The sequence below is a fragment of the Phalaenopsis equestris genome, unplaced genomic scaffold, assembly GCF_001263595.1.
Source record: "Phalaenopsis equestris unplaced genomic scaffold, ASM126359v1 Scaffold001362, whole genome shotgun sequence".
In the NCBI taxonomy this organism is placed as follows: Eukaryota; Viridiplantae; Streptophyta; class Magnoliopsida; order Asparagales; family Orchidaceae; genus Phalaenopsis; species Phalaenopsis equestris.
Window position 1 is genome coordinate 35752 of NW_018165801.1, and position 25444 is coordinate 61195.

General features: G+C 33.4%; 1 protein-coding gene across 1 annotated transcript; it reads left to right on the plus strand.

Annotated features, from left to right (window-relative positions):
• Positions 1-14017: 14017 nt before the first annotated feature.
• On the plus strand, positions 14018-21879 carry LOC110034154 (WPP domain-interacting protein 1-like). Its single transcript, XM_020738442.1, has 2 exons — positions 14018-15390; positions 21066-21879. The coding sequence occupies exons 1-2, from the start codon at positions 14220-14222 to the stop codon at positions 21725-21727; spliced, it is 1833 nt and encodes a 610-aa protein (XP_020594101.1). The 5' UTR covers positions 14018-14219; the 3' UTR covers positions 21728-21879.
• The last annotated feature ends 3565 nt before the right edge of the window (positions 21880-25444 follow it).

A 25444-nucleotide genomic window follows, 5' to 3' on the forward strand; every position in this document is an offset into this window, starting at 1 on the left:
CTTTTAGGCTTGACACTAGAGCTAATGTCACCCCAATCAAATGCAGGGCTTGTTGTCATAGTACCTAGTTTAGGCCGGGTCCTAAAACCTACGTTCTCCATATCAACACCCCGAATCGAACCCTATTCTTTGACAACCTTGGGATATAGAAACATACAACTGGCACTGTTCAATAAAGCCAGATGTAACATACCAAGGATCCTCTTGAGCCTTTATTACTCTTCATCCGAAGTAGAATCAACATCAAATCTCAAAATGGAAGGAGTAGCGGTACCACCTCCTCTTAAGTCATCTTTTAGAAGGGAAGTTTTTTTCTCAATTAAAGTTAACCCACCAGTTAAAACCCGTCAAATAACGATAGTTGTTTCAGAAGTATAAATAAGAAAGTACAAACCTTGTTTTTTTTTTCAAAGTTTCCTTCCCCACTTCCTTCATCGATTTCTTTCCCCTCGACTCCTTCATAGAAGCCTTAGCCACTTTGTTGATCAATCGCTTTAACTCCTCAACATAAGATGCAGTCCACAACTCTCGAGTAATCTAACAATACTTACTTGGATTAAAAACCTTATTAAATATGTCCTTGCAAGTATGCACATGAGAGAAAGACTCATCTCCTCTACGGACGATGCTAGACCTCACATATGAGAAGAAATCTTTGTCACCTATACAGTTTGTCAGATGAACGAGTGAGAATCTCCTAGTCCTTTGTTGATAACTATGCTTCTAATTTTTTACCTCTTTCCTCAAATTGATCAGTTATATTTTCCTTTTTGAGGTACAACTTATGTAGCTTTCTTGATCAACCATGAAGGAGAACACATGAGATAATAGCTCCCGTGAGGTGCCTCCAAGATTACATCGTCCTCATCGACATATATCCTTTAAAGCCTCAAAACCTCATCAAAAAACAACACAGAGAGCTCTGTTGCCGACACTATTCCAAACATCTGTGGCAAGTATTTGGAAGTGATATGAGCGCTTAGCGGGAGGACGAAAGGAGAAGAAATGACCAAATGGTAAGGAAGGGAAAAAGTGAAGTTATGAGGTAACTTCAACTCTATTTATAGGCTTCAAAAAAAGTTACAGTGCTATTGCCCTTACATTGGGGATACAAACTTTGTGTCATATCACAAGAATAAAAAAATTAAAATAATTACTTAAATAAGAAATATGAAACATAGGGAATAGAAACATATTTTCAAATAAGAAAAATTTTACAATAGGCTCATCAATTGCCTGTAACAAAACCAACCCTTTCTTCAATAATTCCTTATATAAGACTCGACCCGCTAACTTAAACCTACCAACACTGTCAGATTTGGCTTATAATTAAGAAATTGAGCGTGCCTCCCTTTAATCAACCAAGTCCATCTGTAGATTCATAGCCTTTATTTGAGCAGTGTTAGTTTCGGTATGACAGTTCGCCACCTTAACTTTAATATTGAGAAACTCTGCTAAAATTTTTTCAAAGAGGGCGTCAAGCTGCACCTTTAGCTTCTTTATGTTTACCTCTCTCAGATTATTAGCTTCCTTACGAGCTTCGACTTTACAACCAAAGAAGTCTGGCGTCTAATCCAAGAAACAAACTAAAAATTCAGTCAACTCTCTCTCCTCAATCATTAGTGGGTTCTCTGTGATCTTCTGATGGGTCAGGGCTTGACCATCAATGGACTCTAGCGAATTAGAAATGCAAATCGAGTTAGCTACATGAAAAAGAAGACCAGGTCAGGAAAAGTGCATTGTTACTCTAATCTAATAAATCAAATAAATAACTTCTTATACCAAGGATTCGATCAACCTCATACCAGAGAAAAGACGAGAAACTCTCACCAGACATAGGTAGAGCAACCACAACCCTGATCCCTTTGATCTGAGAAGGACCGGGCACACCCTTCTCCCGTGGTGGCATACCCTCAGAAGTTAGCAGGAATATTTATCCTCAATTATTTGGTAGGAGAAGTGGTTGGACCCTTGTCCAACTTCTAACAAATCGTTATAACTTCACTGGACAATCCATCCTCATCATCATCCTCGTGTGCGCCTGAAGGCCTCTTCTTGAAGGCAAGTTGTTTCACTCGCCCTTTATTGGCAAGCTCGCTGCCCTCATGATTTTTCCCTCGATCATCGAACGTTCCACCCTCTAGACAATCACATTTTTTGGGGAATGCTTGAAGGATGGATTTTCTCAACCAAAAGTCTGAAAACCTTCATCAGAATGTCATTAGATGGATTGTCACACTGGACCTTCCTACCACTCGCCATTAGGGCACCTCAAACAGGATTGAAGAAAGCACTGAACAGAGGAAAAATGTAATGACCTATTTATAGAATGACAACACACAATAAACTAGGAAGTTTAATTATTAAAAACTAATTATATTGTAATTGAAATTAATGTAGAATGTAGTGCTGCATTTAATTTTCTTATTGTTATCGCATCTGTCATTTTCAAAAAAGCAAGAAAACTAGGAAACTAAAGAAGTATAACAAGATTCTAAACTGTACGAATTTTAAAGAAAGTCTCAAATATGTGGCAAATAAAGTGGGACCCACAATCAAATCATATTTACTTCAATCAAATGTTGATTTAGTTTATCAGAGTAAAAGCTAATGTCAAGTCAAGCAAGAAGGTATCCAAAGCTCTAATGAGTCATTTCATTTGGTCTACGAGTCGACCAACACACACAGCAAAACAAAATGTCAATACACACTCTACTAAATGAAGGACAAATTGATACGCCTAAAAAATGTTCAAATTTTCATATGTTTTTAATGCCTATATTTGATGATCTTCAATGATATTGCACTTTAAATGAAGGTATTTTGTATATTTTTGGTTTGAGGTACATAAAATGGAGTTTTGGAGAAAAAATAAAAAAAAGCGATGCAATTTGGAGCAAAAACAAGCAAGAAAGAAAATTTTGTCCTGACACATTTCGATATGTCTTTCTATGCTTAATCTCATTTACACTTCTCACACATTTTTGAAAGAAATTATAATATAAATAAAGGTTATTTTTATGCTTATTTTGTAGTTCTATCTGTTAGGAACGCAATGCAACTGAAACGGGGCGAAATAGTGCAACTGAAACGGGGAACGCAATGCAACTGAAACGGGGCGAAATAGAGCTAAAACAGAGCCAAACCAAGCAAAATGGTGGAGCTACGTAGGGTGGGCGCCAACAGCACCAGAGCCAGCATCGAGAGCGCCAGAGAGAAGAAAATGATGCCAAAATGGCGTCGACAGCGCCCAAAACGGTACCGACAGCGCCCGGGATGGTTTGGAGGTGGTGTTGGGCAAATTTCTAGAAGATTCAATGTATTTAGCATCTCTTGGGAAATTCGTCCCTACACTATAATAGAGTGATTTTATGTCAAAAAAAGGTGTGTGTGTGGTGTGTGTGAGTGAGAAAATGTGAATAATGTTTAGAGATCTTAGAATAGGAGTAGAAATGTAGAGTTCTACCTTTTTGGAGAGATTGGTGAGAGGATTTTGAGAGAATATGTAAGGGATTGCTCTAGCATTGCATGGATCAACGAGAGACTTTATGGGAGAGATTTTCATCTTTCTTTCAATGGGAACAAACTAAGTAATGTATTCTTCATTATCTTATGATTTTTTAAACACTTATCAAACACTTATATTTTTTAAACACTTATCTAGTAGATTTGCTTTGATTTCATGAAGTTTTTCATTGTGTTTTTTTCGTGCTTTGTGATGTGTGTCTCTTACTCTTTCTTTTTTTTTTGGAAATAGTGGCATGAGAAGATTATGTTGTTATGTTCCTTTTACTTTTCTTTTGCGATGAGTAGGATTCATGTTTAGAATATTGGGATGCATGCTAGAAAAATTTTTAATTATAAATTGTGATGGTTTTTCAACTCCACCCTTAATTTACTTTTCAATCTCACAAATTGAATTGTTAAAATATGTTGTGAAACATGTGATCCGGGAAATGGGGTATGAGTTATACAATAGAGTGATAATCACATTTAAGTCCATGAAGGAGTATTTCGTTCATGGGATTAAGTGTAAATAAATAAGAAAATATACTTTGTTAGGTGTAGAATTGGAGATTTCTAGGGTGACAGACAAAAAATCTTCAATTTGATCTTAGTGTTTAAAAACTAAAGCGAGATTTAGCCTTCATGGGAAGGGAAGTGGGAGCTCTAGAGTAGCCAGTATCCTCCTAGTCTAGCCACAAATTTAGGGACTAAACCTAAGATTAGCCAATGATTTTCTATAATACTGAATCAGGGTAGAGAATTAAAAATGCTCCTTTTTGGCACATACAATAATTAAAGTTGGTATCTCATTCCTTCACATTATCAAATTCACTACATAATAATAGTAGTTTTTAACATCTTAAAGTTCTCCAAACCAACTCATCCAAATAGGGTTATCTTTATAATTAATATTAACATTTAGGAATAGTTACTATTCTTGCATTTAACATTCGCATTTGGGAGTAGTCGCTAGATAAAATACCATTTTAATCGATATTCCAAACTAAGGACTAATAGTAGTAGAGTGAAATTTGACTAAGGACATCTTTCCTTGCTTCCTCGTGGGATTGATATTTGGCACTGGCACTTAATCATAAAGTCCTATATTACTTGAGTGATATGTATATTTGTGTTTATATCATTGTGACTATATAGAATATATAAAATTAAGCATATAAAAAAGTCAGATCAAGTTTTTGGCGCCGTTGTCGGGAAGCTTTGGTAAGAAATTTATGAGAATTTTAGTTGATGTAATTAGGCTTAAACTTGGAAAACTGTAGTGTCATAAAAAGTATTTTTGTGTGAAAAGTGTTTTTTGTATGAAAAAATGTTGTGAAAAAACTATTTGTGTAAAAAACAAGGTGTTTGTGAAAATATTTTGTTGTGTTGAATATGGTTTTTATTTTATTTATTTAATTGTTTATGTTTTGTTTGTTTTGTTGCACATATGAAATAAATGATCTATAAGACTTGTGTCTTATGATCTTGTGTTAGAAAAAAAAAAATCAAAAAATAGAAAGAACTTGAAGAAACAGACATGGAAATGGAAAACATTCAAAATAATAACTTGGAAAATCATCATAAATCTTTGAGATATTATATAAATCTTACGACAGATGAAATTCACTCAAGTATACACTTATCCAGTTTTCTAGAACTTTATGCTACATTTCGTTATAACGGCATGTCAGACGATGTTGTTAGACTAAGGCTTTTTCCTTTCTCACTAAGGGATAAGACTAAAATGTGGTTATACTCATTAGCACCTGGCTCTATTAAAAATTGGGAGGAGTTAACTCAAAAATTCCTAACTAAGTATTTTCCACCTTCAAGGACTACTAAACTTAGAAACGATATTATCTGATTTTGTCAGTATGAAGGGGAATCAATATATGAAGCCTAGGAAAGATTTAAGGAACACCTAAGAAAGTATATACACCATGTTATGCCCAGTTGGTTAATCATTTAAACTTTTTACAATAGGTTAGTAGAACCCCTTAGGTTTATAATTGACGTTGTTGTTGGTGGATCATTAATGTCAAAACTATTTAATGAAGCATATGCGTTAATTGAAGAAATGACTACAAATGAATTTCATTGGCCCTCTATAAGGGTAAATCCTAAAAATGTAAAAAATGTTCATGATACATATGTGATTGCAGTTCATGCATCTCAGGTTGCTGCAATATCAAGGAAGTTGGACCAATTTGGAATGAACCAGCCTCAATTTACTCCAGTAAGTGAGGAAAGTTCATTAGAGCATATGATTGATTCTAACTTATCATATGAGACTTTAATAAACAACTCCTATTCTAACTTTTACAACCCAGGTTAGAAGAACCATCCTGATTTTAACTGTAATCACACTACTTGGAGTGGAAACCAACAATAGAAAAATAATCATGTAAATCCTAATGGAAGTTAGAATAATCAGGGGAACACAAACTATAGACCTTCATATCCACCAAACTCTAACAATGATCAACAATTTGAGGATAAGAAGAGGTCTATAGAAGAAGTGGTATTGCAAATGGCAAACCAATTGCAAAGTCAAAATGCTGCGATTAGAAACATAGGGCAAATTGCTAATTCACTTAGCAATAAACCCAAAGGAACAATTCCTAGTAACACTGAGATCAACCCTAAAGAGAACAATAATGAACAAATAGAAGTTGTCCAATTAAGAAGTGGAAGAGAGATAGAGGATATGGTTAGAAAAGATAGAGGATATGGTCAGAAAAGAGAAAGGAGTTGTGAGAGAAACAAAGAAAAATAAAAGACCCGAAGAACATGTTTCTAAGTAATTGGAAAAAATAATATCTCCAACTAAATTCAATTTAGAAAGACCACCACCTCCATTTCCTCAAAAACTTAGACAACATGAATTGGATAAACAATTTTAAAAGTTCATGGACATACTTAAGAAGTTAATGATAAATATCCCTTTCGCTAAAGTTTTGAAACAGATGCCAAGTTATGAAAACTTTATGAAGGAGATATTAAATAAGAAAAGTAAATTTGGGGATTACAAGGCAGTTGCATTAAGTGAGGAGTGCAGCTCTATATTTCAGAAAAAGCTTCCTAAGAAATTTAAAGATCCATCTAGCTTAACAATTCCTTGTGTATTTGGAGAAAGATTATGTGGTAAAACTTTATGTGATTTATGATCGAGCATTAATGTAATGCCTCTATCTATATTTAAAAGGTTAGGTTTAGCCGATATTTCTCCCAATACTATAACCCTTCAGTTAGCTGATCGATTTATCATTTATCCAAAAGGGGTTATAGAAGACGTGCTTGTTAAAGTGGATAAATTTATCTTTCCTATGAATTTTATTGTATTAGATATGGAGGAAGATAAAGAATATCCCATTAGTTTGGGGAGACCTTTTCTTGTTACTGGACAAGCTATGATATAAGTGCAAAAATGAAAGTTGACTATGAATATTAATGACAAAGAAGTCACTTTTGATGTTTTAAAGGCTATGAAGTATCCAACTGAGAGAAAAGATAATGATTATTTTTGGTTGGATGAAATTAATTATCTAAATAAAGACAATTTCTAAAAAAGTTTTGAAAGTAAGTTAGCAGATGAGATCAAAATGGACTTTCATGATGAGTTTAAAATGTTGTTTAAAGAAGACTGTATGTATGTTCAGAAGAGGTGTGAAATGATGGATGTTATCGAAAATAGTAAACTTTTAATTCCATCTGTTGAAAAATCTCATGAACTTAAAATGAATATACCCCATATAATTTTAAAGCCTACCTATTTAGAGAATTCATCTACACCACTAGTCTTTATATCTTCATATTCGACTCAATAATCACATCAATAATAAGATGAACCTGAATTGAATGATAAAATTAGTAAAACATCTCTTATGAAAGAGTTATTTAAAGTCACTGAATGGCATATTCTGTGGTATACAAAAAAAATTAATGAGATTCTGATGTTGGGGCAGATTATTAATGTAATTAACAGTTACCCCCAGAGATTTTACCTAGTGATCCTGAGATAAATTTTAAAGAGATGAATGATGAGCAATATAAAGTTATCGAACTAATATTTAGAAGAGAATTTAAGAATATGTTTCAAAAGAACTTTGAGTTGAGAGATGAGGATAAGGATATTGAAAGACCAATGGAAGAATTTCCTGAGGAATTAGAAAGATATATAGAAAGACAACCTTCACTATTTACTCAGTACCAATGGGAAGAATTAGAAGATAACTTTTGAGACAAGAGTAACCTAGAAGAATTTGATTTGGAATCTAAATTATCTAGAGACAATTCGATCCAAAATTTGGTAGATCATGAAGTATCATATAAAGATCTATTTCTTATAAATTTCAAGGATGATATTAATATGAAAATTGAGAAAATTACTAGAAGAATATTGGATATAGAAGAAAATATGAGGAGCAAGGATATGAATCAATCTAAAAAGGAGGAGCTGAAAGAAAAATTTTAATTTAACGACTTTGTAGGAATTCTTAAATCTGGAAAAGATTGGGCGACTGATCAAGGATTACTTAATTGAAATTTTGATCCAGGTAGAATCACTTGTCGGGGTAGCAACGTTAAACCAAGCGCTTTATGGGAGGCAACCCATGGTTATCAGTGTATTTTGATTTAATGTGCTTGAGAGTTATGATTGTTAGTGTTGTATTGTGTTTTCTTTAATGTGGATTGATCAGTTTGATTGATGATTGGTAGATATTTGGATTGTTATTAGTTTAATTTGCTTTTTTTGTGTCATGAGGGAGGTGATTTCTTAACCTCTTATTATGGTTAGACTTGTATGTTCTCTTATAGTAGTTGGATTGACGAGTCCACTACAACTCGGGTCTCACCCAGACTTGAGTTTTATAAGAGACATCATGAATTCTAACAATGACAGTTCCATCTCAATTTGTTACTTCCTTTCTCTGACTTTTTTTTTCATTTGATAGAAGCCGCGAATCTATTTGATGAGTAACATGTGGAAGATAATACAATGTCCTTATAACTATTAGATGTGCTTAATTAATGGGACATGGTGATACCTGGGGTTGGTGCTCGAGAACCAATATATCACGGATAATCTTATCTTTGAGATTAGAATCTATAAAATCATTTATAAATACCCTATATATCTGTGTAGTGATTCTGTTAGAAATTGGAATTAAGCTAGTAAAATGCAATGAGATGGAGGAAGAATTGATCTCATTTATCTTATTTATTTATTTGTGTTTGTGTTACAATTTTATAAGACTTGAAGAATATTTATATATTCCAATGCTGACACATGTTATGCTAGTTAGACTTTTGTTTAGTTAATTTAATTTTGGCATGTTTAATTTTGATTTACTTTCTAATATACATTTGTGGTAAATAGAATTTCTAAACTATTTTTCTTCCTACTTATATTTTTTGTAAAATCAAGTTTGGTGGTAGGAAGAAAAATAAATTTTAAAGTTAATGTACTTTCTTTTAGTTTAATATTATTCCAAGCATGTTTAAGGCTAGATTTACTTTCTTCTGCAGTCATCCTATCCTGATTATGAATATATATAAATTTGATAGGATGTTGTGGTAGTCAGCAGATTCAACTTTTACTTTTTCTTCCTGCTACATTTTATGGAATTAAGTGTAAAATATTTAAAAATACAAGTTTGGGGGAAAAGAAATTTTTTTTTTTAAAAAGAAGTAAACTAAATTTTATTTATCCTCAATTAACTATATTTTTAAAATTAATTTAAATGACTATATTTATGTTTGTAAATATTATGGTAAATTTAGGTAAAAGTTTTTAATAATGAAGATTAATTCTAAAGTTAAAGATATTTGATATGAAGAGATAAGATTATGTTTTTCTATTTAAAAGTAAAGGAAATTATTTTTTTGAAGTATTAAGAATTTTGGAGTTTCATGTGAAAAGAAAAGAATAAAACTTTATGAAAAATCATAAACTAATATGAATTTATAAAGTGAAGAAAGGTAAGGAGTTTTGAGCTTAAGAAGCTTAATTGAGCTTAAGAAGAGGATAGTGAAGTTCAAAATTATTAAAGACTATCCAGATATAGTAATCCTCGCTTAAAAATAAATAAATAAAAAGAAAAAAAAAGAGAAAAAGAAAAGAAAAATGAGTTAGGAGAAGCTTGAGAAGTTGCTTAACCAAAAATTGGCTTCACTTGAATCAACTTAAAGAAAAGACTTTATTATATTTTCTAAACTTGTATTAAAGCATTAGTAACATTACTAGCAAAGTTTTTATGAAGTTCTTTTTCATATGAATGTTCTAAGTATCATTGATATGACAAATTGCAATTCTTCTTCAATTCATTGATATGACAAATTGCAATTCTTCTTGAAATGAATAGAGATTCAGAAATCTTAAATTTTATTGCTAAGTACTCTTAGAGTTAAAGTTTGAATTTCAGTTATTAAAGGTTTTTCTTAAACTTTAGTACGTTATTTATTAAACTAAAGTATATAAGTTTATAAATTAATCTCTATCCTAAGTCATATTTTTATGTAGTAAAAGGGTTACTTAAGGACAAGTAACAGTTAAGTTTGGGGGATTTTTATACGCTTAAAAAATGTTCAATTTTTCATATGTTTTTAATACCTATATTTGGTGATTTTCAATGATATTGCAATTTAAAGGAAGGTATTTTGTATATTTTTGGTTTCAAGTACAGAAAATGGAGTTTTGGAGAAAAAAAGCAAAAGCGATGCAATTTGGAGCAAAAACAAGCAAGAAAGAAAATTTTGTCCTGACACGTTTCGATATGTCTTTCTATGCTTAATCTCATTTAAAATTCTCACACATTTTTGAAAGAAATTACACAATAAAAAAAGGTTATTTTTATGCTTATTTTGTAGGTCTATCTGTTAGGAACGTAACACAACTGAAACGGGGTAAAATAGAGCTAAAACAGAGCTAAACAAAACAGAACGATGGAGCTACGTAGCGTGGGCGCCGACAACGCCACACCGCTAGAGAGCAGAAAATGACACTGAAACGGTGCCGATAGCGCACAAAATGGCGCCGACAACTCCCAAAACGGTGCCGACAACGCCCGGGACGGTTTGGAGGTGCTGTTGGGCGAATTTCTAGAAGATTCAATGTATTTAGACGCTTTTTGGAGGGTTGCTTGAGGAATCTCTTGGGAAATCCGTCCCTACACTATAATAGAGTGATTTTATGTCAAAAAAAGGTGTGTGTGTGGTGTGTGTGAGTGAGAAAATGTGAATAATATTTAGAGATCTTAGAATAGGAGTATAAATGTAGAGTTCTACCTTTTTGGAGAGATTGGTGAGAGGATTTTGAGAGAATATGTAAAGGATTGTTCTAGCATTGCATGGATCAGCGAGAGACTTTATGGGAGAGATTTTCATATTTTTTTCAAGAGAAAAAAAACTAAGTAATGTGTTCTTCATTATCTTATGATTTTATAAACACTTATTAAGTGAATTTGCTTTGATTTAATGAAGTTTTTCGTTGTGTTGTCTTCATGCTTTATGATGTGTTTCTCTTACTCTTTCTTCTTTTTTTGGACATAGTGGCATGAGAAAATTATGCCATTATTTTCCTTTTACTTATCTTTAGCAACGAGTAGGATTCATGTTTAGGATATTCGGATGCATGCTAGAAGAAGTTTTAATTATAAATTGTGATGATTTTTCAACTCCACTTTTAATTTAATTTTCAATCTGACAAATTGAATTGTTAAAATATGTTGTGAAACATATGATCCGGGAAATTGAGTATGAATTATACAACAGAGTGAGAATCACATTTAAGTTCATGAAGGAGTATTTCGTTCATGAGATTAAGTGCAAATAAATAGGAAAATATACTTTGTTGGGTGTAAAATTAGAGATTTCTAGGGTGACAGACTAAAAATCCCTAATTCAATCTTAGTGTTTAAAAACTAAAGCAAGAGTTAGCCTACAGGGGAAGAGAAGTGGGAGCTCTGGAGTGAGAGCCAGTATCCTCCTAGCATAGCCACGGATTTAGGGACTAAACATAAGATTAACCAATGATTTTCTATAACACTGAATCAAGGTAGATAATTAAAATTGCTCATATTTAGCACATACAATATTTAATGTATCTCATTCCTTTACATTATCAAATTTACTAATTAAGAATAATAGTTTTTAACATCTTAAAGTTCTCCAAACATACTCATTCAAAAAGGGTTATCTTTAGAATTAATATTTACATTTAGGAATAGTTACTATTATTGCATTTAACATTCGCATTTAGAAGTAGTTGCTAGATCATTCGCATTTAGAAGTAGTTGCTAGATAAAATACGATTTTAATCGATATTCCAAACTAAGGACTAATAGTTGTTGACTAAAATTTGGCTAAGGACATCTTTCCTCGCTTCCTTGTGGGATCGATATTCGGGGCTTAATCAGAAAGTCCTATATTACTTGAGCTATACGTATATACGTATACTATCAGAAAGTCCTATATTACTTGAGCTATACGTATACTTGCGTCTATATCATTGTGACTATATAAAATATATAAAATTAAGCATATAAAAAAGTCACATCACAAATCCACATCAGATAGAGCGAAGAACGACTGCACAAACAACCGAATGAAAGAGGATGACTCAGGGATGAAGAAAATCCGCATATGGTTTTAGTTAAGTGGTCTCTATGTCCTCCTCCTGTAGTTCGTCCTTCCATCACCAAACGAACAAACATGAACAAAGGATCTCGAGTCATCATGACCGACCAATAAACACATTCTAAATATATATATATATATATATATTATTTTTGATCATTATCATTTGTATATTGTATGAAATGAAGTTATTACACCTAAAGTTCTTTGTATATAAAGGGGACATATGTATGTCTCTTATACATATAAATAAGGGAACATTTAATGAGAGAAAGGTTAGATGCTCCTCTTCGGCTTCCATCTTGTCTCAATCTCCCACTCTATTCCTTGGGTCTGATTCCGCCGTGACTTTTGGGTTCAATAGAATTGACTGGTATTTATGTATGTGAAGTTTACGTGTTGCATACGCAAAAACGTCGGAATTGGGTTCTACAGTGTTGCTTCTAAAGTTTAGGTGTTGCATATGTAAATGCATAGGAATTAGGTGCTACAGTGTTGCTTCTAATTAAAGTTTAGACGCTACATACGTAAATGCAAAAGAATTATTTTGTATTACAACCGCTTATAATTAAAGTTTAGGTGCTACCTATGTACATGCACATGAATTATGTGCTACATTGTTGCTTCTAATTAAAGTTTAGGTGCTGCATATGTAAATGCAGAGAAATTATTTGTATTACAGTAGCTTCTAATTCTAGTTCAGGTGCTGCCCATGTAAATGCGCAGGAATTATGTGCTACAGTGTTGCCTCTAATTAAAATTTAGGTGCTGCATATGTAAATGCAGAGGAATTATTTGTATTATAGTTGCTTCTAATTAAATTTCGAGTTCTGTCCATGTAAATACACAAGAATTATGTGCTACAGTGTTGCTTCTAATTAAAGTTCAGGTGCTGCACATGTAAGCAGTTGCTTCTAATTAAAGTTCAGGTGCTGCCTATGTAAAGGCACATGAATTATGTGTTACAGTTTTGCTTCTAGTTAAAGTTTAGGTGATGCATAGGCAAATGCATAGGAGTTATGTGTTAAATGCAGGCTTCGGGTAGGACCGGACGGGAGTTGAACGAAACAGAGGGAGAGAAAGACGGAGTTTCGATGGTCGCAACACGTTCTTTCTCTTTAGTTGTGTTTGACCCAACATATCTTTAATGGATTGTGCTTAACCACACCGAGTCATATAATAGGAATTATGTGCTTAGCTAAAAGTGAGGCTAGAAAGTTGAATAGGTTTGGGTAGATTAAAAGTGAGGCCAACACGAAATACCAAGCTATACTTTACTATGAGAAGTCACTCAAAACCAACAACGAAATAGAGAAATAACAGTTTAGAGAAGTATTTACGAAGCATGTCACGAATAATCTCAATACATGACCCAAAATTTATACCATATACTAATTTAAATATATAAATATTTTAATGCATTAATTTTTGGTGCACCAACACTCTATTATAACTTGTCATGCATTGTCTTACATGCCTTGAAAACAGACATGTACAAGACATATATTCGACCCATGTGGAATAATTTTTCATGTGTTCACCTAAAAAATAAAACAAAAAAAATAATATTAAAGTGGACACACATTGTTAAAAATAAATTTAAATTTAATAATTATTATAAAAAAATATATAATAAATATGAGATTTTGATAACTTATAATTCATTAAATAACGTGCATTTTTTTAAAGAATTTATTGATAATTTTATATATTAAATTTTAATTATATTTTATTTTTTATTGTACTTATCTAATAAGTATTTGTGTTTTATATTTTAAAAAAAATAGACGAATTAGCACACCTCCACGTGTGTGTGTCCCATCTCTCCTTATTCTGAATTCCTCCCACGTAATAATTATAGCGTTAAAAACGATAAATTCTATTTGGGCAATCGGGGTTTGATTTCGCAAGAAATAGCTGCAATGGGTTCTCCTCGATCCCAATCCGATCTCCACAAATCCTAGGACTCGTCGTTCTATCTCATGCCAACAACTCCGATTCCGCCATTCCTCAATCCATCTCCGGCACTTTTCCTGAATCCCGGAGCGTAAGTATTCCGCGCTTGATTGAGCGGGATGGATTCGGAGGAGGAAATCCCTACATCCAAATCTGCGGATGGAAAGAAAGGATGGGAGAGTGCTAATGTGGTACTACCTTTGGATGAAATTAGGGCGGATTCCTATGACGAGGTCGCTCCTGAAGAGCTGCACAGGCGTGTTGGTACCTCTGAAAGTTGCTTTACTGATCCAGCACTTTCCGTTTTTGAATCTTCAGTTGAGGCGGTAGGGTCTCCTCCGGCGAGGCCTGTCGTAGATGAATCTATTTTGGATGAACCGAAAGAGTTCAATTGCTACTCGAGTCAATCTTCTCCAAGTGATACAGCAGTAGTGGAATCGAAATCGGTGGTTACAAAGGGGAGTGGGCTGAGGAAATGGAGGAGGATAAAGAGGGATTTGAAAAAAGATGGAAGTAGCAGTGCTGATTCTGCTCAGATTCTGAAGCGCAGGCTGACAAATACCGAGCCTTCCAAGAGTGACGAGGAGAATAAGCTGAAGAGTAAGGCTGAGGAAGAGGGTGAAGATTCGGCACCATCATTGGAGTCACGGAATGCCTACATCAATTCTCCTCCAGTTGGTACTGGATCCCTGGACCTGGAACTCGAGCGATTGGCAAGTGGCGGATTTTCCATTGGAGTGGATTCCGATAACAGTGAGGATCACAGTAGCAAATCATCTACAGCTACCAGTGCTCCGCGGCTGAGGCATGAAATGCTTGCATCAGGCAAGGAGAGAGGGAGGCAGAAAAATTTTGGTGGGAGAGGATCATCCCGTCTTGGCTTTCAGAAAGTTCAACAGAGCAGAGATGGGACAGTTGATGTTAGCAAAAACACTAAGGGAGATTTGGCTAGATATGAGAAGGAGAATTCTATTTCTAGCGTGGAGTCTGATTTGAGAAGCGCTGTTGTTGGAGTTGCGCAGAGGGACAGTGTTGGCGACAGTAAAGGAAAGCATAATGGAAGGTCCTTGAATTTTGGTGAACATGGCGATGAGGCTCACAAAGGAGAAGAGGTTCGCTCAGGTTACTATAAAGAGAATGGGATGGCGGAAAACCTATCTAGAGATGATTTGGAGGCTGAGCTGTTGGCGGAGAAAAAGAGGAGTGAGAATTTCCAATCAAGTTCTGATGTCGATCCTTTTTTTAAATCAATGATTTTCCTCCAAGAGGCTCAAGAAGCACTAGAAAAAGGTCTGTACTAATCCTCAATTGATAGCTTTGTTACTCTTGATGTTTTGTTCACCATCATTTTTATGCTCGCATCTATATTTTCTCCTAGAATAGGCTTTTATCTTGAAATTTTTTGAAACACCACGATGGTACTTTTGGACATTTTTCTAGCTATTATTTTTTTTAAAATTAATCTGTGGATTGTCGGGTCCCAAGTCCCGGATGTCCGTATGAATAAATTGATCTAATAAAACACAAATTGATTATTTTCTTATGAGCAGAAGAGATCGTCGAGAATGTAAAGTTTGTAAGATCATTCCAAGTGAGGATTTAAGTACTCAATATTGATTATTAGTTCTAGATTTTAGGATAAAGAGTTATAAAATAAATAATATTATAATTCATTGTCGTAGAATTAGATGGAGACATCTAAAAGATTACTAAAATTCTTTTTATGAGTAAATTTCAAGATTTCAAGATTTGGATGTTCATACAGAAGTAAAAATCTATGTGGGATAAAGTAACGAACACTATTAAATAAGTGAAAAAAGATGTAATTGGAGAATAAAAAAAAATTCTATAAATAAAAATAGTTAGTGATGGAGTAATAATGTACACGAAAAGATAAAAAATAAGAAGTTATGTTATAAAATTGTTTTAAATGTAAAGACTTAGAGAACCGAGAAAATATAAAATGACCCATAGGGTGTCTAAGAGAACAAAATGTCACGCTAAAAATTCTGCTTTTAGTGATCATTATAATAAATTAGATACTAACGATGGTGAAAAATGTATGCATAAACTAGCCAAACAAAGAGAAAATAAAAATAAAGCTTTCACTCATGTAAAGTGTATTAAAGATGAAAAATCAAAAAGTGCTTTTTTTAGAAAAAGATATTCAAAATAAGTGGGTGAGTTATTTTGATAAACCTTTTAATTAAGTTTCTGAAAATACGATCGACTTTAGTGATCTTAATATCATTAATAATAATAATAAAATATTTCATTTTTACTGTTGCATTAGTAAAAAAAGAAGTTGAGGAGGCTTTAAAGAAAACTAAGGGTGGAAAGTCTCTAGGACCTGATGACATCCCAATTGAAGGGTGGAATATATAGGAGATTTAGGAGTTTTTTGGCTTAATAAACTCTTTAGTATTATTTTAAAAACTAAAATGATGCCTGAGGAGTGACGGAAGATATTTGGCCTCATTTTTTGAGAAGGGGATGCATAAGAATGTGCAAATTATAGAGGAACTAATTTGATGTGTCATACATTAAAATTATGGGAGAGGGTACTTAAACATAGGTTATGACATATTACAAAGATTTCTCATAATTTATTTGGATTTATGTCGGGCAGGTCTACTATGAAAGCTATACATTTATTGAAAAGTTTGATTGAGACTTCAGAGAGAATGAAGAGAATTTACATATGATTTTTATTTATTTAAAAAAAGCTTACGATAAGGTTCCAAGAGATATACTTTGAAGATTTATTGAGTAGAAATGCGTTGATATGACTTATATTCAAGTCATTAAAGATATGTGTACTTTTAGTTGTTACTTGTGTTTGAACAGTAGGAGTGACCAAATATTTTTCTATTTCTGTTGGATTACTCAGGGGTCGGCTTTAAGCGTATCTCTTTTTGCTTTAGTTATGGATGCTCTTACTAGACATTTACAGGAGGATATACTGTGGTGTATGCTTATTACTCTCGTGGATAAGATTAGAGAGAAAACTCAGAAAAAAACTTGAATTATGGAGGTCTACATTGGAGTCTAAAGGCATCCGTTTGAGTAGAACTAAAACTGAATACATGGAAAGTAATTTTAGTAGTAGTAACTCTAGTAACAGAGTTGTATCTATAGGTGATCAAATTATTAAAAGATGTGAATGCTTCAGATATATTAGGTCTATTGTTTAAAGTGATAGTGATATAGATGGGGATGTTATTAGTAGAATTCAAGTTGGTTGGTTGAAGTGGAGGAATGCTTCGGGCCTATTGTGCGATAGAAAAATACCGCCTTAGATTGAAAGGTAAATTTTATAAGATGGTGGTGAGACCTGCAATGATCTATTATGGCGTAGAATGTTGGCCTTTAAATGAGAAACCTAAAATTAAGTTGTGTTGCCGAGATGGAATGATTAGGTGGATGAGTGGCTTTACGCTTAGAGACAAAATGCGAAATGATGATATATGTGATAGGGTGGGTGCAGCTCCAATGGCGAACAAAACTAGAGAAAGTTGTCTTAGTTAGTTTGGTCACATTAAATGTCGACCATCTGATGATCTGATTAGGAGAGTGGATGTTTTAGATTTGACTTATGTTAAGAAAGACAAAGGTTGACCTAGAAAGATTTGGGCATATTGTATAAAAAATGATCTTAATTTATCAGAATTAAAAAGAAATATGACACTCAATAAGATGCAATGGAGAAAAAGGATTCATGTAGCCGACCCACTTAGTGGGATAAAGGTTTGTTGTAGTTATTGTTGTAATTAATGGATTATTTATACACGGTGTTTAGAAGGGCTGATAATAATATTGTAACTCAAAACTTATTGAATAATAACTTAATTTTGAATGACGCAACCATGAAAATGATTTACTTGGAATCACAGTCCAAGAGCTTAGCTTTAAACTTTTTCTCAATGATATTTCGTTGTTATTTATGGCTTGCTCAAAATAGGTTTGATTCATCTTGTAATTTTCTACATGCATCTTATGTATACGTGTACAAGTGGATGTACGGATCAATACTTTTTTATTTATGTATTCTTGATTGGTATGCCTCATGATTAAACTTGGTGGAATTATTGTAAATTAACATATAGTAAGTCTATTTCGTAATGAAATCAATTAATCTTGAGCAAATACACCTAGTTTCAAAGGCATATTTGAGTTTGGCTAAATTAACAAGCTTTGATTTAGAATTGGCTCTGGTTAACTTGAACATATACATCATAATAGTAGTCAATATTAATATCTCTGGCTGGTTTGATATCATTTAAATTTTTATGCTTTAAATTTTGTAAATTGTCATCTCTATTTTCTTTTATCATTTATTTGCTTTCTAGAAGTTCTTTTTTGGGGTTATCTGTGTTTAGCTGCTTAAAGTATTCCTTATTTTGTGAAGTTCGTGGTTGAATTACTCAAAACTAGACAATTATTTGCAGTACCCACCTACTCCCCCTCCTCTCTTTCTATTTTAATAGAGTTTCAAGAGATGTATTTGCTAAAAATAATGTGATTGCAAGGTCTTTTAATTGAACTTGACCCATGAAGCTAAGAAAAGTCTGAAGTCTTGATCTCGAACAAATTGAATGGTTTTGAATTATATCTTTTAATTGATTCCTCTTTAAGGTAGAACTTTTTAGAATTATATTATCGTCCTATTAATTATTTAAAGATTGGTTTTTTTTTTTGGGAAGAGGGAAGAGGTTAAATAGAATAACCTAGCTTTAGCATAGTCTTTTATAAAGAATTTTTTAGTAGGCTCCATCTCCTGATCATCATTTGTGTATTTTTCATTTTTTTCAAAATAACAATTAGCTAGAAGTAGCATGATCCAAGCTAAGTTCTTCCTTATGCTTTATGCAGTAATCCATCTTCCTACGTTCTTGCTTCTTTTATCAATTATTATACACTAGAAGCAATCAAATTGCCATGAAGGATATTTCTTTCTTTGACTTCTCTTCACCCATCTGCATGCAAGGGAATACATTTCCCACCTTTGGGAGACTGCACTTTTTCTTATGTATGCTGTTGTTTACCTCATGTGCTATTTTTTATCCTTTTGGTGCAATTGATGTTCGGCTAAAAATGAGGCGGAATTAGGGGTGTTACTGCAACTGGATTCTTAGTAGTTTTTGGTAGGTAGTATTGCACTATAGTTTTGCAAGAAGATTGAACACAAGGAAGAAAGTGTGGACTTATTAGCCAAAGCTATTTATTAACCATATTCTAGACAAATTATGATGTTTTGATCCTTTCTGCTATTTTACAAATATTGCTTTAGTAAAAGAAAAAATTAACTATTTAGATTACAACAACTTATGCATAGCAAACATGTTTTTATTTCCTCTGTTAATTTTTTGAAAGACTCCAAGAAATCATATTTATAGTTCAAGTTACCAATTATATTTAAGTGTTCCTAGACTATAGTAGTAAATTTTTTCATTTGGAAGCTTCTTGCATCAAAGGGCACATTCATAATATCTCCCATATTGCAATAAGGTACTTCTCATGCTAAGTAATTTTCTAAATTATTCAGATTCTAAGTTCACGTAGGATCTGTCTCTACAGTTTAAGGGAATACCATTACACATATCTTCATGATAAGGAAATGACAAAATCCAATTTTTTTTTTTGCAATTTCGTCATAGAAAACTTTCTTACTATTATCTTAACCTAATTTTGCATCATGAAGCATATTCGAGTTACTATTGTTTAATTCAAAAAATTTAAAAGAACTAAATAGTTCCCTGTCTATTTGGAAGGGGCCAAAATTGTCCTAAATTATGTAAAAAGCCAACTTAGGCGCCATACTATTTAAATAGGGACTAGAATAGTCTCCATGCTTTGTAAATAGGAATTAAAATGGTCTTCCGTAGAGATCATTTTGGTTTCTATTTAAGTCGTCTAAGGACTATATTAGCCTTTTTTATAGTTTGAGATTACTTTAGTTCCCTTCACTTAGTCGGGAATATTTTCATCATTTTTTCAATTCAAAAGCCAAACCTCAATACACCCTTTTGTTACAGATGAAGTTCATTTTTTAAATTTTGTATTGTGCAGCAAAAAAGTTTTGCTTATGGCCAAGGTTGATATGATGTAAATGATAAATTTAAGATAGATGCATGGAGAAATTAGGGATTATATTAGAGGAGTGGTTGGCGTGATATCTATTAATGGAAAAGTAATTTCATAAAAACTTAGGCGGCTTAAACATTTACAATGAAGGCTAGAAATAACACTCATTAGACGAGTAAATAAAATTAATTTTGGAGAATTATAAAATTAAAGGTGTGGGTCTAATTTAATATGAATATAAATTGTTTAAAATAATTGCAAAAATAGATTTAATACATTATATAGCCAGAATGATTGGAACATGTGGATTCATAAAACCGACCCTATATAGTTGATGTTGATGTTGAACTTTTAAAACAATGGACTTGGGGTCTCTAATTAGTTCCCCAATCTTGTTTATGAAGATTTTGGTGTTCTAGTTGTCAGCCATAGATATACCAATATCATTTTAAAGACTTAAAATTCTGGTTACTTCTGTAGCATTTTCTTGAGTCAATTGGAGACTGGCATCAAGCTTTTTGAGGTTATGGTTTCCTTCAATTACAATTGCGACAATCTCTCAAACCAGTGATGAAATTTTTTTGAAACCCTTAATGTTTCTAAGTTGCTTTGTGATTAGGTTTTCCATAAAAATGATTATTTTTGTTGTTTTTTTATTCTCTAGAATCTAAATTTGGATGACTGTTTTAGCTCTTGATTTACTTTGCATGGTTTGCATAAATATTCTTATTTGAATCAGGATGCAGTGGTTGAACAGCTGATTTTTTATAATAAGCTCTAACTCTTTTTGTGGAAATATAATCACTATTGAATAAAGCTTGTACGCCATGTTATTGTTATTTTGAAGTCAGATTTGCTCTTGAAAAATTATTTTGAAACAGAAATTGAAGAGATTGCTGCCACTGGAAAAGAAAACGATGAAAATGGTATGCTGTTTGAAGGAATGGCGACTTACACTCAAACACTTGAAGCCTATGTAGTTGATATGAGGAAAAAGGTTGAGAATCTGGAGTCCAAGCTGGAGGAAGCATCAGCAGTAATTGAAACTAAGGAACAAAAGCTGCGAGAGCTTGAAGCACAACTTAGCAAAACCCAGTTGCCGAAGATGGAAGGCGCAAGTTCTCATGTATTACCTATTAAAACGCATGTAGAAGAATTGGATTCTGAACTTGAAGTCCTCCTAGTGGAAAAGATAGAGGCAGAAATTGAGTACTTGATAACAAGTAGAACAATACAGAATTGGAAAATCCTCTGCGAAGATCAAATTGCTCTATTTAAAGAGCAGAAGTATCTGGCTGGTGATCAAGAACAGATGATGCTAAAGCTTAGAGAAGCTGAGGACAAGATCATCTTGTTCATTGAGCAGAAAGGCAAGTTAGAGGCATATTGCAAGGAGCTGGTAGAGACTGAGAATGTCCTGAGGCTGCAAAACAAGGTCTGTAAGTTTTCCCTCCGTATTATCGTTCAGCTGATAATTTTTAGCATTGCATTCGGGTTATTTCTCATGCAGTTGTCCCCAATTGATGGGGTGATGCCAACATAGATTTCAAGCCAAACCTTGTGTTATCTCCATGGCCTCAAAAGTTCTTTTTAGGCACCTATATTTGATTAGCTGAAGTGATTTTGTTGCATAGGTCTCTTTGGTGCAATTATTTTTTAAATTGTAGCTTTTATCTTTAATTTTATAATTGCAATCTCTCTAAACCTTTAATTGGGTGATCAAATTTTAACTGCTTGCATGAACTTATGGTTTTATAGTCGTCATTTTTCATCTTTTTTTTAAAGCAGACTGACATTGTTGAGAAATAGAGACAAAACTAACCTTTATTTTGAGACTGGTAAACTTATTATGTAAATAAACTAATATTTAAAAAATTCAAAATAAAAGTTTGTATTTCATCATCATCATGAATGAATTGAACAATGATTACAAGCTTTTCAATTTATTTGCATTTTTTTTATAATGTTGCGTTATGACTTGTATTAGGAATTAAGTCGAACAATTTTTTTTTAAGTATGGTATTTGGCTATAATCGTGCCAGCTATCACCCATTCTACTATATAATTGGTGTTTTATAATTCTGATTGCATAGATTGTTCTCTTCACTGTAATAGTAGCAACTGATAAAGCTAATAACAAGGTGATAAACCTATAAACCAGGGGGATATACATCGTCATTTTTTATCTTAGCAATTGCTTTTGCAAGATTGCTAAGCATAAAGATAAGAATTTATCACTGGTGCATAGATCAATAATATAACTAAACAGTATCACATGCTCAACTATAAAAAAACATTTGAATATAAATTTAGAAGGTGAATTAAATCTCCATGCAAAATTATTCATTTTTGATTTGGGAGAATTATACTCTCTTGATTGATGGGACCTTTAAACCAAATTTGCTCTGTGAATTTTATCCTCATCATTAATATCATAGCGTCAAATCAAAGGTCGAAGCCCAATATTAGTTGGAAGATTCTCAATACGAGTTATTACATGTTTTGTCCCCTTTAAATTGATCCATTTAAACTGTTAAAAGAAAAGTGGTATTTATATTTGAGCAATTATATATTTATTAACAAATATCATCCACATGCATAACTAATAGATTTAGAGATTAAATTTCATAAAAGTAGCATATTTTTAATAATATCTAAGTAAAATAGAAACCTAGGACATAGTTCATGACTAGAACGCTTAGAATATAAGCTTTATAACAATACTCAGGAATGAAGTTATTTGAGATTTCTTATGCAAATCTGAAACAAGTTGGTCCTTTTCGTTCCCATCTTCATAGTGGTGGCTTTTGTGTGGCTATCAAGAACTCGGGTAATGCATCTAGAATCCCAAACCAAGCTGTTATACATAAGCACTTATATTCAAATCATGATATATGATAATAATAACCATATTATGTAGGTTTTGAAGCTTTATATAGTTATTCAGGAATACACAAGTGCTTTATATAATTAGGCGGTTGTAGGCAGAGCTCGGCTTGTAGTTGTTTCACAATAATTTTAGCAACAACTAAAACCCCTTATCCCATTAAGTGCGGTCAGCCCTTTTTCTCTATTGTATCCTAATGAGTATCATATTTTCATTTAATTTTAATAGATTAAGATGATTTTTTATACAGTATGCCCAAGTCTTTTTGAGTTGTAGGATTAGGATTTGGGAGAGGTCTTATGCCTCTCGAATTGTAGTTGTTTGGTTTAGGGTTTGGGAGAGATTGCTTACCTCTCGAATTGTATGTGTTAGGTTTAGGGTTTGGGAGAGATCGCTTGAAATAAAATATTTAGTTGCCCTAATTTTTTGAGGAAAACTCATCTGGTTCTAACAAATTGGTATCAGATTCGAAAATAGGATCTATCGTGATAAGGGTTAGCGAGGAAGTCGAAGACGGGATCAATCGCGATACAAGTCGCGGTAAGAGCTTGTTGTGCATTGGGAAGCCGAAGATGGATCACAATAAAGTCGCTGTAAGAGCTAGCTAAGAAGCAGGAAAGTCGAAGATGGGATCGATCGTGATACAATCACATTAATTTGGCGGGATTGATTGCGAGATAGTAGTGGTAAGAGCTTGATGCGAAGCCAACATCGGGATCACAGCGTACATAATTCGGTCGCGCCTACTTCGTAAAAGAATTTCACAATATAGTCACAAATAGTGAGTGATTCAAGCGAAAAATAAGATTGCGACCACCAACACATGCCATACAACACGACATGAGCTAGTTGGGAAGTCGATGACGGATCTCTTACAGAAGTTCCACGATTCGAACAATTTGGAAAGCTAGAGACGGGATCGAGGCTTACAACATGTCGATACAATTGCACTTCAGGTGATCTGGGAAGCCACAGTATCACGAGTTACAACTTCACAATACAGTTGCGATTCAGATTACTTGGGAAGCCAATGACGGGATCACAATATGCAGCTTCATCTCCTTGATTGAAAATTATTTTGAGTAATGTTAGTCAAAGAAATTAGAGAGATAAGTGAGCCAAATCAAATCAGAAATGGATGAACATTTTTTATCCAATGCATGGAGGTGGAGATTCACAACGTTGGAAGAAATGATGAGAAAGATTGTGGAGTTTCACACAAACTCGCCTCTGTCTGTTGTGGAATCGAGTGACGGCATGGGGATGCGGACGCGAGTGGTAAGAATCAAAAAGATTCATACAATATCAACGCAATGTTGTTGCTTTGGGCGAATCTTGAGCCACAGGATTGAGCGAAGGAATCAGGAGTGAACTTGAGCGACAAAACTTGGAAGAAATAGCGCGACATCCAAACTGTTGGAACGAATAGAAGTTGGAGGAATTTAGCAAATGAGTTTGGAGCAAATTCAAGCGACAACATCTAGAGGGAATTGTGCGACATCAAGATGTTTGGAACGAGCGACATCAGGCGAATCAAGACGACGTGCGATTTTGATCTAGAGAAGATCAACACAAAGGATTTCAACATAGAACGGGGTACCATAGTGGGTGGGATCTCAATGGAGGTCTGCATCCATCTTTGCCAGTGCTTGTTTTTTGCGGCAGCTGTTCGAACGGAATATGATTTAGGAGTAATGACCGGAGCAAGGCTTGCGGAGAATAACAGTGGAGTTGTAAAGGTCTGTTTTTTATACTACATAGTATTCAAAAGGGAGACAAGAGGTTCATGTTTCGCAATGACCCCAGTTTATGCAAGACTTTGGTGACGCTGAAGATTATGGTGAGGGCAATGTTCAAGACATAGAGCTGCGATTCTTGATCGAGTTGCATAACATGAAAGAGATACATTATACAGGGTTGGAAGAGATTTCGATGTTCGATGAGCTGCTGGATAAGTTGATTGGGGTTATGGTATTCTCCAAGTTTAACTAAAAGTGGAAGTCTGGACACTATCTTATTTGGATTTAGTCGAAGGATGTGCATAAGATGATATTTTTAACTTATAAGGGTCGCTTTGAATTTTTGATTAATGGAATAATTGCCAGATGATAGCATCACATGTGAGCCATACGACTTGATCCCGTAGAAGTTTTCTTATTCACCTTGAAAATAATGTGTCATTTTGGGATGAGAATAATATTTGATATTTTGAGTCTGCCATATAATTTGAAGACTCTTTTTAAGCGCAAGGTTAAAAGGTCAATTTAGTAATTTATTATGTATTATTGTGGGGTATAAATATGACTAATATGTTTAAGGTTAGGTTTATGATGAGGATTGTTGTCTAGAGTCTTAGGGTTAAGATTTGGGAGA